Source organism: Macroventuria anomochaeta, assembly GCF_010093625.1.
Source record: "Macroventuria anomochaeta strain CBS 525.71 unplaced genomic scaffold BU25scaffold_23, whole genome shotgun sequence".
Lineage (NCBI taxonomy): Eukaryota > Fungi > Ascomycota > Dothideomycetes > Pleosporales > Didymellaceae > Macroventuria > Macroventuria anomochaeta.
In genome coordinates, this window is record NW_022985384.1 from 36175 (window position 1) to 49843 (window position 13669).

General features: G+C 52.9%; 7 protein-coding genes across 7 annotated transcripts; 4 read left to right on the forward strand and 3 right to left on the reverse strand.

Annotated features, from left to right (window-relative positions):
- Positions 1-941: 941 nt before the first annotated feature.
- BU25DRAFT_104700 (uncharacterized protein) lies at positions 942-3150 on the forward strand. Its single transcript, XM_033700275.1, has 3 exons — positions 942-1630; positions 1681-2245; positions 2297-3150. Exons 1-3 carry the CDS (start codon positions 1095-1097, stop codon positions 2876-2878), a joined length of 1683 nt encoding a protein of 560 aa, XP_033560035.1. The 5' UTR covers positions 942-1094; the 3' UTR covers positions 2879-3150.
- A 603-nt stretch (positions 3151-3753) lies between these two features.
- On the reverse strand, positions 3754-4483 carry BU25DRAFT_412107 (uncharacterized protein). The gene has a single exon (XM_033706719.1). The coding sequence runs from the start codon at positions 4448-4450 to the stop codon at positions 3944-3946; it is 507 nt and encodes a 168-aa protein (XP_033560036.1). The 5' UTR covers positions 4451-4483; the 3' UTR covers positions 3754-3943.
- Positions 4484-5600: 1117 nt separating this feature from the next.
- Positions 5601-6975, reverse strand: BU25DRAFT_395827 (40S ribosomal protein-like protein S2). Its single transcript, XM_033704802.1, has 4 exons — positions 6881-6975; positions 6689-6825; positions 6563-6636; positions 5601-6506 (listed from the first exon to the last, which is right to left on the reverse strand). Exons 2-4 carry the CDS (start codon positions 6800-6802, stop codon positions 5912-5914), a joined length of 783 nt encoding a protein of 260 aa, XP_033560037.1. The 5' UTR covers positions 6803-6825; positions 6881-6975; the 3' UTR covers positions 5601-5911.
- A 433-nt stretch (positions 6976-7408) lies between these two features.
- On the forward strand, positions 7409-9082 carry BU25DRAFT_412109 (uncharacterized protein). The gene has a single exon (XM_033706720.1). The coding sequence runs from the start codon at positions 7481-7483 to the stop codon at positions 8945-8947; it is 1467 nt and encodes a 488-aa protein (XP_033560038.1). The 5' UTR covers positions 7409-7480; the 3' UTR covers positions 8948-9082.
- Positions 9083-9224: 142 nt separating this feature from the next.
- BU25DRAFT_370908 (uncharacterized protein) lies at positions 9225-10697 on the forward strand. Its single transcript, XM_033703965.1, has 2 exons — positions 9225-9614; positions 9664-10697. Exons 1-2 carry the CDS (start codon positions 9352-9354, stop codon positions 10643-10645), a joined length of 1245 nt encoding a protein of 414 aa, XP_033560039.1. The 5' UTR covers positions 9225-9351; the 3' UTR covers positions 10646-10697.
- A 152-nt stretch (positions 10698-10849) lies between these two features.
- BU25DRAFT_412111 (uncharacterized protein) lies at positions 10850-11078 on the reverse strand (the record flags this gene model as incomplete). Its single annotated transcript, XM_033706721.1, has 1 exon — positions 10850-11078. One exon carries the CDS (start codon positions 11073-11075, stop codon positions 10914-10916), a length of 162 nt encoding a protein of 53 aa, XP_033560040.1. The 3' UTR covers positions 10850-10913.
- Positions 11079-11210: 132 nt separating this feature from the next.
- On the forward strand, positions 11211-13629 carry BU25DRAFT_395838 (phosphate permease). The gene is made up of 6 exons (XM_033704803.1): positions 11211-11582; positions 11628-11756; positions 11807-12091; positions 12148-12454; positions 12501-12732; positions 12788-13629. Exons 1-6 carry the CDS (start codon positions 11526-11528, stop codon positions 13581-13583), a joined length of 1806 nt encoding a protein of 601 aa, XP_033560041.1. The 5' UTR covers positions 11211-11525; the 3' UTR covers positions 13584-13629.
- The last annotated feature ends 40 nt before the right edge of the window (positions 13630-13669 follow it).

The following is a 13669-nucleotide window of genomic DNA, read 5'->3' on the forward strand; positions in this document are numbered from 1 at the left end:
CAGACGCTGGCCGATGCACCAGCAAAAGTAGGACCAAAGGCAACGAGGTCGACGTCCCTTCACATCCTCCTTCAGCCAGCAACAATTCCCTTCGCAGACTAGTCTTCCACAATCCATCGAATCGTGAGCTACAAGTGACCCCCACTTCTCCATCTCTACACGCCAACTGGCTACATCAAATGCGACTAAATCACTGAACTGGAGGTCCGTTCCATGCATCGTCACGGGTTCCCGCCTGGACGGACATTGACAGGACTCCGGCGTGAATCCGTCTGATTAGCGTCATCGAGCTCTGGTGCACTAGCAGGCGGTGAAGCCTAAACACTTCCAGCGACTGGCGACTAGCAAAAGGTCAAATACATCGGAACCGTGGTTGGCCGGTGTAGATATCACGAGATAGGCTTCGGTGTGTGTGCTTTGTTTGCTGGCAGTGCGGTGATCGGGGATGTTCGGGAGGAAACACCGGGCGGAGGCAATATATGCAGGGTGTTGTGGGGGACTGGCAGTGCGAGGGAAGGAGCGGGCTGGAGCTGCAATGTTGGGTGAGAAAAGTCCGGACGCTGATCTTGTGTGTCGTGATGATGAAGGGAGAATGTCTCTATCAAGTGAGGCGTAACCTCGGCGGGAACATGCAGCTGTGTCGCAACCGCGGCGCCGGGCCTGCTGAGAGCCGATGCTGACGGAAGGGTGGTGCGGTCGAGTTGGTGTTTCAATTCGGTTGGTGCATCGTTTCCAGGCCAGAAAGACGGCCTTGGCCGCGCTGCGAGGAATGCACCAGGTCGGCGCATAATCTACATGGTTCCCAATCGGTAGTCCACTACATGTACATGTACGTGGGCATCTGGCGAAGCGCGCTTAGCAGCCGGCACTCATTCACACCGCCGCTTTCCCTCATCCCACTCGCGCCTACCGCCCACATCAAGAGTGCCCGCGCTGTGCTGATCTCTCTCTTTTATGCGCGGTGACCCGAACCTTGCAGCTGGAGACTACCGAAACTAAGCACTCTTCTCAAACCTTAACGACGCACGCCCACCCGCATGTTGCTCGAGTCCATCCTGACATCATTATCATAACTGCATGCGCGCTCCGGCGCAATGGCTCAACCAAGAAGGGACGATGCCTTCACCACCATGCAAATCTTCGACGACGCCGTCTACCTGAGGGACGCACTCGGCTTGCCAGTGAACCAAAGTGAAGACGACGTCGACGCGCAGTTAGTACTGCTGGCACGAGAGTCCGGCATCGAGGATCCCTACCGCTTCCTGTGCCCTGTGCAAGCAATATCGAGAGCCCTGTCGACCACCACTGTAGGCAGCGCCCACAGCAGCTCACTTTCGTTTCACTCGCACCAGACGCAGTCTACTGGCTTCACGGACCCTTCGAGGACTTCGAGAGAGCAGTCTCATGGTAAACGCCTGCCGCCACAGCAGATCACGCCAACCCTCGCCAGGGCCTCTGTTACCTTTGAATCCACCATGGACTACTTCCCAGCAAACTTCAAGCAGCGCCACTCAACCGCTTCGACCTTTTCAGCTGCACACTCCATGTCATCCAGCGCATCTTCGTTACAGAAGACGAGTACGCGGAGGAAACGTGCATCGTTTCTTTCCATGTTCAGAAGGGACTCGAGGTAGGCATTCTTGGTGTGTATGGAAAGCACATGGCTGACTGAGTATGCAGCTCATGCACGTCTCCCTCGCACCACAGGCATCACGGCAAGGCTCGAGGGCCCAAACTCGAATGCGGCCACTCTTTATCCACCTCAGCCATCCGAGCGCACATTAAGGAGGCCCTGCAGGCGAAGGAGGGGGCGATGCCTAGCTGCTGCGGCATCCCACTACGACGAGCCACCATCGAGATCGTTTTGACAAAAGAAGAGACGGTTCTTGTTCTGGAAGGCGCCGTACGGTCACCGGAAATAGGTTCATTACGAGATTCTGGCTACAGCGAGAACGGCATGTCGTCGATTGATCTGCTTCGACCAGCCCAAAAGACATCACTGCCAGCGGTATCGAAATCAGTGCCAAACACCCCACCTCGGCGTATCTCACTGCAGCTACTAAACGGCAACTCTTCCCTCGCGAACGAAGCCCTAAAGAGCTTCAAGTCTCAGCAGAAGGAGCAGCTGGATCGGGTAGCAGCATTCGAAAACAAACAGCGAAAAGCACTTCAGGCTCACCACCAATGCTCGCTAAAGCGGCTTGCAGCTCAACACGAAAACAACGAGGATGAGCGGAAGGAGCATGTAAGCGAAGTCGCACGACGTAACGTCACTCAATTTGCTTACGCTACACAGCATGTCCTTGAGCTCGAGGACCTCGAGGACGCCCAGATCACCGCAGAAGACAACCTGCGCAAAGCCCAGGACCTCGAGACACAGAATGTGGCGACTGCGCTGAAACACATGGAGGCATATTGCCTCTCATCAAATCCGGATCCAGGCCTTGCGCATACAGTCACTCAGGACGACTTCAAGAAACTCGATCGTCAGCGTATGATCCAGCAGAGTTTACCCCGGAAACACGAGAGCGCCATTAATGTCCTGCGGTCGCGGCAAGAACGCGCAATGAAGCTGAAGATGCAAAAGCAAGAAGCAGAACTGGCAGACATGGACGCAGAATTGGAGAAGGAGAAGGCGGCAGAAGAATGGCAACACGCGCAAGAGTCGGAGCGCCTCAACGCAGTAATCGAGGCGCGGCGGAAGAGGCTGCAACAGAGATGGGATCTCAAATATGAGATGTGGCGGAAAGACTGGGAAAGCCAACATGGCACACAGTTTGAGAACGTGGACTGGCCGTTCAAGACACAATGTGGAGGCCCGATTTGCGGAATACCCGAATCGAGCGAAACTACAACGCCCATCCACGCTGCGGCGTAGGTCTGCGGCATAGTCCGGACCGGTCCACGGATCCTTCAGCGAACCCCTCAATTGCCGACTTGGATACCGATACCCTTGCCGACGATCCCCATCATCGACTTTGTAATTCCCGTCGACTTTGCGCAAAGTTACGGATACTTTACCCTTACTTTCAAATACATACCACTTTTGGAGCGGCTTTCACTGGTGCATAGCGCGGCGCACGCCCTGCCCCATTACCTGGCATTTTCTTCCACGTTACGTTCGGCATCGCGCTCGATATTGCTTTTGCAGCATATTCCATGTTTATCTCTTACGGCTTGGTTCAGGCTGGTTTTTCCTTCGTATAATATACCCTCTGCATTATCGAACGCACGTTTTGAGTACATATAGTGAGAGCATGTGTGGCTATCTGGGGTTGATGACCCTCCGAGGTATGTTGGGTTGATTTGGAACATAGATCCACGTGTGCAAGATGATGAGCGATGAGCCAGTAGTTATATACCACGAATAAGCGATTCTCAAACACATGCATCTTAACTTATAACAAGCTACTCAAACCACATGCTGCTGAACAATCGCGCGAGCTGTCGCACCTCTTCCATCCTTTCATCAAGTGACAAGCAACGACCAGTCAATGCTCTGTCATCCTACGACAGGCGCAAACGCAGCCCAGCAGTTTCTCGCCTCCCTCGCTTCTACAACGGAACCCAAAGCAAAGAAATGGTGACCGAAAGCCCCAAGCAGGGACCATCAGGTCAAGGGAATAACCAAGCACATACACCACCACGGTGACAGGCTCTTGATCTCCTCACTTGAACCAAGAACACAACGAAATCGCACGGCAATCCACCAGAAGTACTGCAAGTACCGAGCGCACCTATCTCGTGTCTTTGCAACACAGGCTTTTCTTTCTGTCTTCTTTGAGATCGTTTAGCTGAGGTCTGCTTTGCGAAAATCCAGACTCCATCTAGAACCTCGATTACATTCGGGGCTGCCAGGCGGATTGGAAAGGTGTCTGGCGAGGTTCAAGTTTTGGATTCGTGTTGATCGAGGGGACGAATTATCAAAGCAATCACAATAATATCACGTAGGACAAGGTACGTGAAACCTGAAGTAGCTCACGTGTTGTGTGTTTTGGAACTGGCTTGGGATATGGGAGCGACAGTCAGCGGGAAGCGGTTCTATTCGTTCGCGTCTTGGCCAAGATCTGTCGTTGTACTTCGCATCTACTTCCAGGCTTTGAGTCTTGTCTTGGAGCAGCCGCAAAGGTGACAACAATGAAGTCATCGAAAAACCTAAAGGCTTGGCTTTGTCTCCGTTCACCTCAGTGCTACGCTCGCTGCCCTTGAGGACAAGAGGTCCGCGAATAGGACGGCATCCGTCAGACCGTTCTCTTTGCTGTGCTTCCTTGGACTCTTGGAGAAGTTTCTGGAAGCGCTGAACCCGCCCTTTGCTGTCTTCATCGCCTTTCCGCCTTGCCTCTGCAGCTTTGATCTCGTTCTCCATCCTGGTCCTCTTCTCGGCATATGCCTCTGTCTTCAAATTCTCCATACACCCCTGTAACTCATTTGTCGCAGCTTCGTCTTCCATAGCCTTAGACTCACATAGGACGTTAAACCAATCAATCCTTCGTCGCAGCATGAGCTGTCGTGACGTCCTTCGGTGCTATTTCCTTCGTCTCTGTAATTTTGGCAGCCTGATCTTGAAGGGCTCTTCTCTCACGTTGCCATCCTTCTTCAGCCTTTTGCCGTTCCTCTCTCTGTTATGTGGCTGCCCGTTTGAGCCCTTGACTCGTTGTAAGCCTTTCCTCAGCTGTAGTAATCAATTGTCTTCGCTCTAAGGCAGCTTCTCCTTCTGTTCTTTGCCGTGTCTCTTTTTCTTGTTTGAAAGATCGTGTGAGCTCTCCAACAGCCTTGTTGTATTCGCTCGTCACAGCAGACAGATACTTGGTGTCCGCCCCATCATTTGCGGCTGTCTGTTCGCGTAGGAGTCAAGCTAGATTACCTTGTTGAGCCGCGAGCAAGTCTTCGATTTTGGAAAGGCGCGGTTCATCTGAGGACGGCACTGGCGGGGGGAGGTGGTGGTGCCGGTGGGTAGGCCGCAGGCATTGTACCGATGTACGGATTAGTTGACCGAATCCTATCGTGGATCCGCTAAGTACAATGGCGCCGTGTAGTCGTTATTTGCACTCATGTTTGGACATGAGAACGGATTCCGTTGAGTATCCGGAACATGTAAGAACCCTACACAATCATCTCTCTGTTCGTTGATGACATTGTGTTCTGCAATGGTCGATTAGAAGTAGATCGCAAAGAGACAATGCTATGTTGTGTTTCTGGACCCTCATCAAAGACAGTTGCTTGGTATGGCGGGCCTTGAACTGACGGCCCAAACACAAAGTGATAGAGTTATGTCGCAGTGTCAAAGGAGTTCTCTTTCCAGATATCCAGCCTAGTGCGTTTGCCTTCAATGTGTTTGAATTTTTGTACAGCGTCCTCGATATTTTCACTTTGCGCGCTCTCAATTACTTGTCGACTGGCTTGGACGACAGTCTCGACGACTGAGCGCCAGCAGCTCGGTATGGATTCGTAAGCATTCCAGACATTGGCGACGTGCGCAACGGTGAGTGTAAAGTGATGGGAGAGCTAGCTCTGGTGGTTGGGCAACGAGAAGGCGCAGTCGGAGGATCGAGCTAGTGTGCAAGTGGAAACTACCATGGTTCTATCAAGACAGACTCAAGCCACCGTCTATGCATTACTTATGGAAGCACGTTTCTGAAGAACCAGCCTGATGTACCTGCTTGTGTTGCTGGCGTCGGGTCTTCGATTTACTTAGCTAACACAACTTCCTTCTCTTGAGAAGGGCGCACTTGAGAAAGAGATAGAAGATTCACGACATAGCAGTAGTAACAAAGAGCTTGGAAGGTCGTAATGGAGTTTCATTTCGTGCCGGACGTCCCAAACCTATTGACTTTATAGGAGGGGCCCGTGCATTACCTCACGCCATAATCCAGGAATGCTGAAAAAGAACCGTAGCCTCACCGCTGTACATCTAGTACTTCTTGCCCTCACGGAGAATGTCGCTGTACTCCTCAAGAGGAGACCTTGTGAGAGCGGTCTCGCGCCAGAGGTCGGGTGTAAGGAATCCGTATGTGTTGGCGACGGCAACGAAGGTGGCCTTCAGTGTGTTCTCGAGGGTCTTGGTGGAACCAGTGGATGCGGTGTAAGCATCCTGGACACCAGCCAACTGCAAGAGACGCTTGACAGCGGGGGAGGCGACGAGGCCGGTACCACGGGGAGCAGGAATGAGACGGACGGTGACGGAACCGCACTTGCCGGACTCCTTGGTGGGGAGCGAGTGAGGCTCACCAAGGTTGGTACCCCAGTAACCACGGCGGATGGGGACGACGGCGAGCTTGGCGATGATGATGGCAGCGCGAATGGCGGTCGCGACTTCCTTGGAGGTCTTGATACCGAGACCGATGTGACCCTCAGAGTCACCGATAACGACGATGGCCTTGAAGCGGGTACGCTGACCAGCACGGGTCTGCTTCTGGACGGGCTTGATCTTCATGACCTCGTCCTTGAGCTTGGGGAGGAAGAAGTCGACGATCTGGTACTCCTTGATGGGGAGAGAGTGAAGGTAGCTGCCAATTGTCAGTCGCTGTCTCTCGCACTGTGCCTGCCATGCGCTTGAACGTACATCTCCTCCATGCTCTTGATCTTGCCAGCCTTTACGAGACGGCCGAGCTTGGTGACGGGCTGCCATTCCTTCTCCTGCGCAATTGTCAATGCTTGCCCATATCCCTCAAATTTCTGTTGTGCGCACCTCGGACTTGCCGCCACGACGACCACGTCCACGGCCGCGGCCACGGCCACGGTCACCACCACGGTCTCCACGAGATCCGAATCCGCCGCGAGCGGGAGCAGGAGCGTCAGCCATTTTTATGTCGGTGGAATGGACTACTGTTGATGTGAAGTCAGCGATTGTCGAGAAATGCAGCAGATACGGTGGACGTACGGTGGATGTTCCTGAGGTTAGTGCTGTTCACGTCGCAAGCAGAAGTTGCGAACTTCAATATTGCAGAGCGGGTGCGAAGGCCTAAGCGAGACGCTAGTACTCGCGGTGCGAGTGGGACCTCGACCATCGACCTGCCTGTAAACCTCAAACACATGCACTTGGGATCTTCAACACCAAAAGAATTCTACGACATATCGCGATAGCGGGATCGTTCGCTGATGAGCAAGCAACTATTTTCCGCAACCTTTTAGACCTGCTGGTATAGCGTGGAGGTCTGTAGAGTGTTTTGAGCATCGTTACACTGAAGTCAACACGACTCCAGCATCTTCTTGCTGCTTGACTGATTGCCAAGTTCCCCGATCGAAGTATCCAACGCATTCATTTGGTAATCGTGATTGTACTGGCGCGCATCACTCGAGTTCGTCATTTGCAACTTTCCAGTATGGTGGTTTACAGCATTGATGACTAAGAACTCCGCGCTTTCGTCATTCGTTCACATGCTCAAGGTAACAGCAGCACTGTAGTCACCTGAACAAACAATACCGCTTTGACAGCTTCCATGGCTTCAACATTTACTACCACGCCCTAGACTTATTCAACATGTCCTTGATAAACTCGGTCCTCGGCTCGTTCTCACCACCGCCTTCAAAGTTCCGGAAGTCCTTCGAGGACCCACACACACGCGACCATGAGCTGCCTTTCTACAACTCTCGACCACCACCGCGCATACCACCACCAGTAACTTCGTCACTGATCTGGAGCGCTCCGAAAGCCAGCATCTCGCCTGTACCACGTGTACCAGACGATGTGCTCACGTTGCAACGACGCGCTCGCTATCTCGAGCAGCAGCTCCAAGAGCTACTCGATGCGCAGGCAGACGGCTTGATGAATGGTCTCGGCGGCAACGACGCTATCCCTGATGATTTGGTGTCGAACGGTAGCACCACTCCGACTGTCAGCAGTGTCCGGTCTGCGGATAAGAACCAAGACAATGGCGAAGACCAGCGCAAACTTCTTAAGAGGAAGGTGGGCCTCAGTACCGCCAGACGAGGGATCTTCAGGCGTATTCAGCAGCTCGCAAGCATCAAAGCTGAGGAGTTGAACATGTTGGACGAAGGGCTGAGGGATCTGCAATACAATGTGGAGAAGACTGAGACTTGGACACAGAAGCGTGCGCGCTTGGCAACGAAGATTCAGAGTATTGAGGGCGAGGATGCTGGCACAAAGACACAAGCTCTTCAGACCGAAGCTTCTAAGCTGGAGCAAGACATCAGGCAGAAGGAAGAGGAGCTGTGGGCGCTGAAGCGGCGGCAACGGCGAGTTCTGGACGAGCTCGCAGAAACTGAGAATTCCAAAGAAGCGAAGCTCTCGTCATATAAGACTTCACTCTCTATGCTGGACAAAGAGGTATTGAGCTTCCTCGCGCGCCCCACGAATTCGAACCACACACCACTCTCTTCCTCGCCGTTCCCTGCCCTTCCTCCGAAGCGTCGAACACTTGAAATGGCGCACGAGTACTGGCAGGATGAATACACAAGGCTAGCAGAGAAGTGTGAGGAGGTTGACGTCGAGCGTGCTGCACTCGAAGAAGGCTCACTACTGTGGAACGACACAGTGAAGATGGTGGCCAACTACGAAGCAAGCCTACAGCGGTATATGCACAAAGTGAGCAAGAGCGGTGCAGCAGATCCCAAACGTCTGCTGGATCAGATGGATGCTACAATCACTTTCCTGGGCGAAAAGTTAGAGTATGCTTCCTCCAGAAGTTGGAACCTTCTTATGTGTGCCATTGGAGCCGAGCTTGAGGCGTTCCAGCAAGGTCGAGACCTCCTACATGAAGCGCTCGGAGTGAAGCAAAAGGGCAACGAGAAGGCTACCAGTTCACTGGTAGGACTCGAGGACTTCAAGCCTCCACCAGAAGAGGAGATGACAGGGTCGGCGATCAGGATTGGACGTTCGCCGCCAGAGGCTGCACTAACCAAACCAAGCTTGTTCCAGACCGACGACTCGAATGATGACCCTGATCCTGAACTTATGATTTCCCACCAGGATACTGATACGGATTGAGACATTGTTGTACGACCATGGGCATTTGAGGTACTTGAGCGAGGTGTTTGGGCGTTTGAATATTCCATCATGAGCAGTGGACAGAATTGTAGCTCAGCAGTCTAGAATGAAGCGTTCCAGGTTTCACAAGCCGACATTCTGTTCTAACGACTTCAATCATGTCAGTGATACTTGTAGGAGTCCTTAGGCCGCGGACTGTGCATGGATCGTGCCTTGCCCGTTCCTGACCAACGTCACTGCCGCGGCGAACACCTCCGCAGCTCCGCAACCTTGACCCCACAACTTACAACTTGCAGCCTACAAACACGCCCAGGCACTTGACGCAGCCTTGGGACCTCCGCACCGTTCCTAATCCACCAAGCATGCAATGAATATTGGCTACGGGTCTATCATAGGCCCGGAAGATGCGCGCCCCTTTGGAGCCCCACTACAGCTTCACGATACCCTCGATACACGATGATACCACGCTTGACTGCCGCATATACCACCCAGATGTCTTTGACGAGCCCTTAAAAGATCCTCTAGGGAGGCCGCAATGGAGGGTACGCGGTATCGTCATGGCGCATCCCTATGCTCCAATGGGCGGGAGCTACGATGACCGCGTCGTAGGCATTGTTGTGGATGAGCTTCTGAAGGCTGGGTACATAGTCGGAACCTTCAACTTTCGGTACGATTGCATGGGCAGCTTAGCCTCAGTGCCTACTAACATGATACAGAGGTGCTCATGGCTCCAAACACAAAAGCCGAACCTCTTGGTCTGGAAGACCGGAGCTTGACGATTATACCTCCTTCGCTGCAAGCTTCTTGCAATACATGAGCCTCATACGACCGTTCCCTACGTCGGATACAATCTTTACGCCAGATCAGTCGCCGGTACGCCCACCAACGCGACAGGCAAGCGACTCTTTGCCTGGTCAAGTGCCCCTGGTCATCCTTGGTGGTTACTCTTACGGCTCTCTCATCTTGAAGCACCTTCCGCCCGTGCCGACGATCCTACAACGCTTCACTAACCCCTTGGCTGGCTCTGCGGCTGACGAGGTTCTGCTGAGGGCGCACAAGCTAGCAGATCAGAGCAATCTAGAATGGATCAACTTGGCTCGAGACGCTGAGCGAGAGAAGAGCAGGAGAAAGCATGAGTACAAGACGTCTCTGACAATCGGCGGAGAGGAGACAAGTCCTGATAAGAGAAGGAGCAGCCGGGAGGCAAAGGGAAGCGTCGACGTACGGCGCAGTTTGGATATAGGACACCGTCTTAGAAGCCTCAGCCATCGAGGTCGGAAGCATGGAAACTCGACTACATTACTCGAGCATAACGAGGTGAATCTTGCCATTCCTGAAGTCCGCTACCTCCTCATCTCACCTTTGACACCCCCTATATCTACGCTTGCGGCACCTGCGCTAGGTCAGAAGCTGTGGAGCCGTTCAACAGATGCAAATTTAACAAGCATCGGGAAGTTTGTTTCGCTGGCAGTCTATGGCAACCAAGATATCTTTGCATCTGCCAAGAAGATTCGAGATTGGTGTGACCATCTGAAGGCCGACCATGGGCCAACATTCTCAAGTGTTGAGATTGCAGGCGCCGGACACTTCTGGGTCGAGCAGGGTGTGGAGAAGCAGCTGCGAGCTGCGTTGAGAGAGTGGGTAGTTGAGGCACCTGTAAAAGGTGCTGCGATGACTACGACACAAGATGTTTCCTAGGACTTCCCCTTCGTATTTCGCCCTCACACCCAGATACATTCGATACAACTACTCATTGCTCGTCCATTCTGCGATACGGTCCGATGATGTGGGCTAACTTTGTACACAAGATCACCTTTTAAAGTACCAGGCCACCGATACGATACTGACTCGGCAAGCAACAGCATCACCGTAACAAGGTAACCATTTTATACGTGGATACGGCTCAAATCAGGCCATCCCACCCGCGAACGCCTTGTGCACGGTCTCTTATCCCACGTTGCTCGCCTCAAGATGTCACCATACCGGATCTGTAGGGCTTCCCAAGACAACGGTCCATGGCACCAGACACTACGGGCCTGGCATCACATGCATCACGAATGAGGGGCGTTTCAATTAACCTACCGGCCCAAGAGGGCACGCAACGTGCCTCAGAAGCAAGAATACACATGGGGGTTTCCGTGATATGATATGCTTACCGACCAATCAGAACCACCGACACAAGAACGTGAGCTAAATGTGGTGAGACGTCAAGAGTAGAACCCGCAATGGCGTTCGTGCTAAGTCATGCTCAAGACTTGTACAACGCTCCTCGAGTCGCAGCAGGCACGTTCTCCCCAATTGATATCGAGCGTGATGGCACTGGTCTGGCTGCGTTCTTGTCGTCGACCCCTGGCAGCTTGGCAACAGACAAAGGCAAAGCATCTGCTATCTGCAGACTTCACAATAATTGATTGACTTTCGTCATTCGTGGATTACTCTTACTTCGCAAGTCAGCCTTATTGTTACTCCAGTCTCCGTCTCAGCCTCGAAGGGCTGATATAGGCTTCATCAGCCTCCACTTCATGTCTCTCGGGCCCACCCCACACGCTTCACCTTCCAAAATCCGAACACGCTTCTAATGTTATCGTTCCACCGAGTCGGTAATGCTGCGTATCGTGATGTGCCGGGTGTCTACGTAAGAAACCCGACTTCGACGGTAGCACCTCGCTGACCAGAGTAGACCCATATCGCAGACCCAAATGAACGACGTCGCATGGCCCTGGCCGAGGTCGACAAGGCACCTTTTGGCTGGTACCATGTTCGACTTGCAGTCGTGACTGGGATTGGGTTCTTTACAGACGCCTACAGTGTATGATTACACCGACCATCGACAACGAAATTGCGCCTAACTAAACACAGTTGTTCGCCATCAACCTCGCAGTCATCTTGCTAGGAATAGTATACTGGCAAGATGAGACACATCGTGGCGTCATGCCTCACAATGCCGACACTGCCATCAAGGTCGCAACATCTGCTGGTGCAATCTTCGGCCAATGCATTTTTGGGTATCTGGGAGACCTCCTAGGTCGTAAACGAATGTACGGTGTCGAGCTCATGATCATCATTGCAACTACACTTGCCCAGTCGCTCTGCGGAGAGTCAAGTACCCTGTCGATTGTCGGAGTTCTGATCTTCTACCGCGTGGTAAGCAAGCAGCAAACACACAGCGTCTACCCCAGACCACTACTGACAGCATTCAGGTAATGGGCATTGGAGTCGGCGGCGATTATCCATTATCTGCTGTAATAACGGCAGAGTTCTCCAGCACCCGGTATCGTGGTGGTATCATCGCTGCTGTTTTCGCTATGCAAGGACTTGGCCAGCTGGCTGCTGCGCTAATGACATTGATCGTAGTAGTCGCATACAAAGACCATCTTCAGGCTGTAGCGTCAGTCGCAGCCTGTACAGGGCAATGTATCAACACTGTCGACAAGATGTGGAGGATCATAATCGCCTTTGGAGGGATCCCGGGTTGGTTTGCTTTGTACTATCGACTCACCATTCCAGGTAAGTGACCTCAAGTCTTTCCACAGAGTTGAGCTGACGAGTATAGAAACACCTAGATATACATTCGACGTACTATACGACGTTGAGAAGGCGACTATTGATGCGAGGAAGTATCGGTATGGAAAGCAGGGCAATATTCTGAATCCCGTCATGCAAGCGCAGACGAGGCGTGAGATGAATGGCTACAGAAAGCCGTCAATCACATTGATGGAAGTTTTCCGGTTCTATTCACAGAAGAGGCAGGCTATCAGACTGTTCGGTTGTGCGATGTCATGGTTGTACGTACTTTCTAACTTCCACCTTCCTGCTTCGTCACCCACTGACTTCCTCCAGCTTCCTCGATCTCGCCTTCTACGGCCTAGGCTTCTCCTCTGCTTCCCTTCTTTCAACCATGGGCTTCGACAAGCGCGACAACCTCTACTTAAACCTGCGCAACACAGCAACCGGCCAAATCGTGCTAATCTGCGCCGGCGCACTCCCCGGCTACTGGCTCACCATCTTCACCGTCGACAAACTTGGCCGCAAGACCATCCAGATCGGCGGCTTCGCAATCCTGACAATTATCTTCTGCGTGCTGGGCTTTGCATGGAAAGTCCTTTCCAAAACGCACCTCCTCATCCTCTACGTCATGGCACAGTTCTTCTTCAATTTCGGTCCTAACGCAACGACATTCATTATACCAGCCGAAATATTCCCAACGCGTGTGAGGAGTACAGGTCATGGCTTCAGCGCAGGAATGGGCAAGCTCGGCGCCGTCTTCGCACAAATCTTCTTCGCCCCGATGATCAAGCGCGGGGCTACACACGACAATCCCACGCCCTGGATTCACGGTGTTATGCAGATCTTTGCGCTCTTCATGTTTCTGGGCATGTTGACAAGTCTCCTCGTACCGGAGAGTAAGAGGGAGAGCTTGGAGAGGCTGGCGGGCGAGAAAGAGGATGTGTACGAGGTGCAGGCTGGGGCTTGGAGAAGTAGGACGGGACGGGCTGAGGATGTGGAGGCGCCGAGCGCGTCGAGGGTCAGTGGCAGTGCAATCAGTGGGAGAAGTACGGAGGGGATTATGGAGGATGGAGAGATGGAGAAGGGGAAGTGGTGGCGGTTTAGGCAGAATGAGGTCCGGAGCCCTTGACGCGGGATGGTTTTCTATGTATTGCTACCGTTCTATAGTATTCAATACCCTCGCATCTCCAAGTTCATTGGTGCACTTGTGATGTG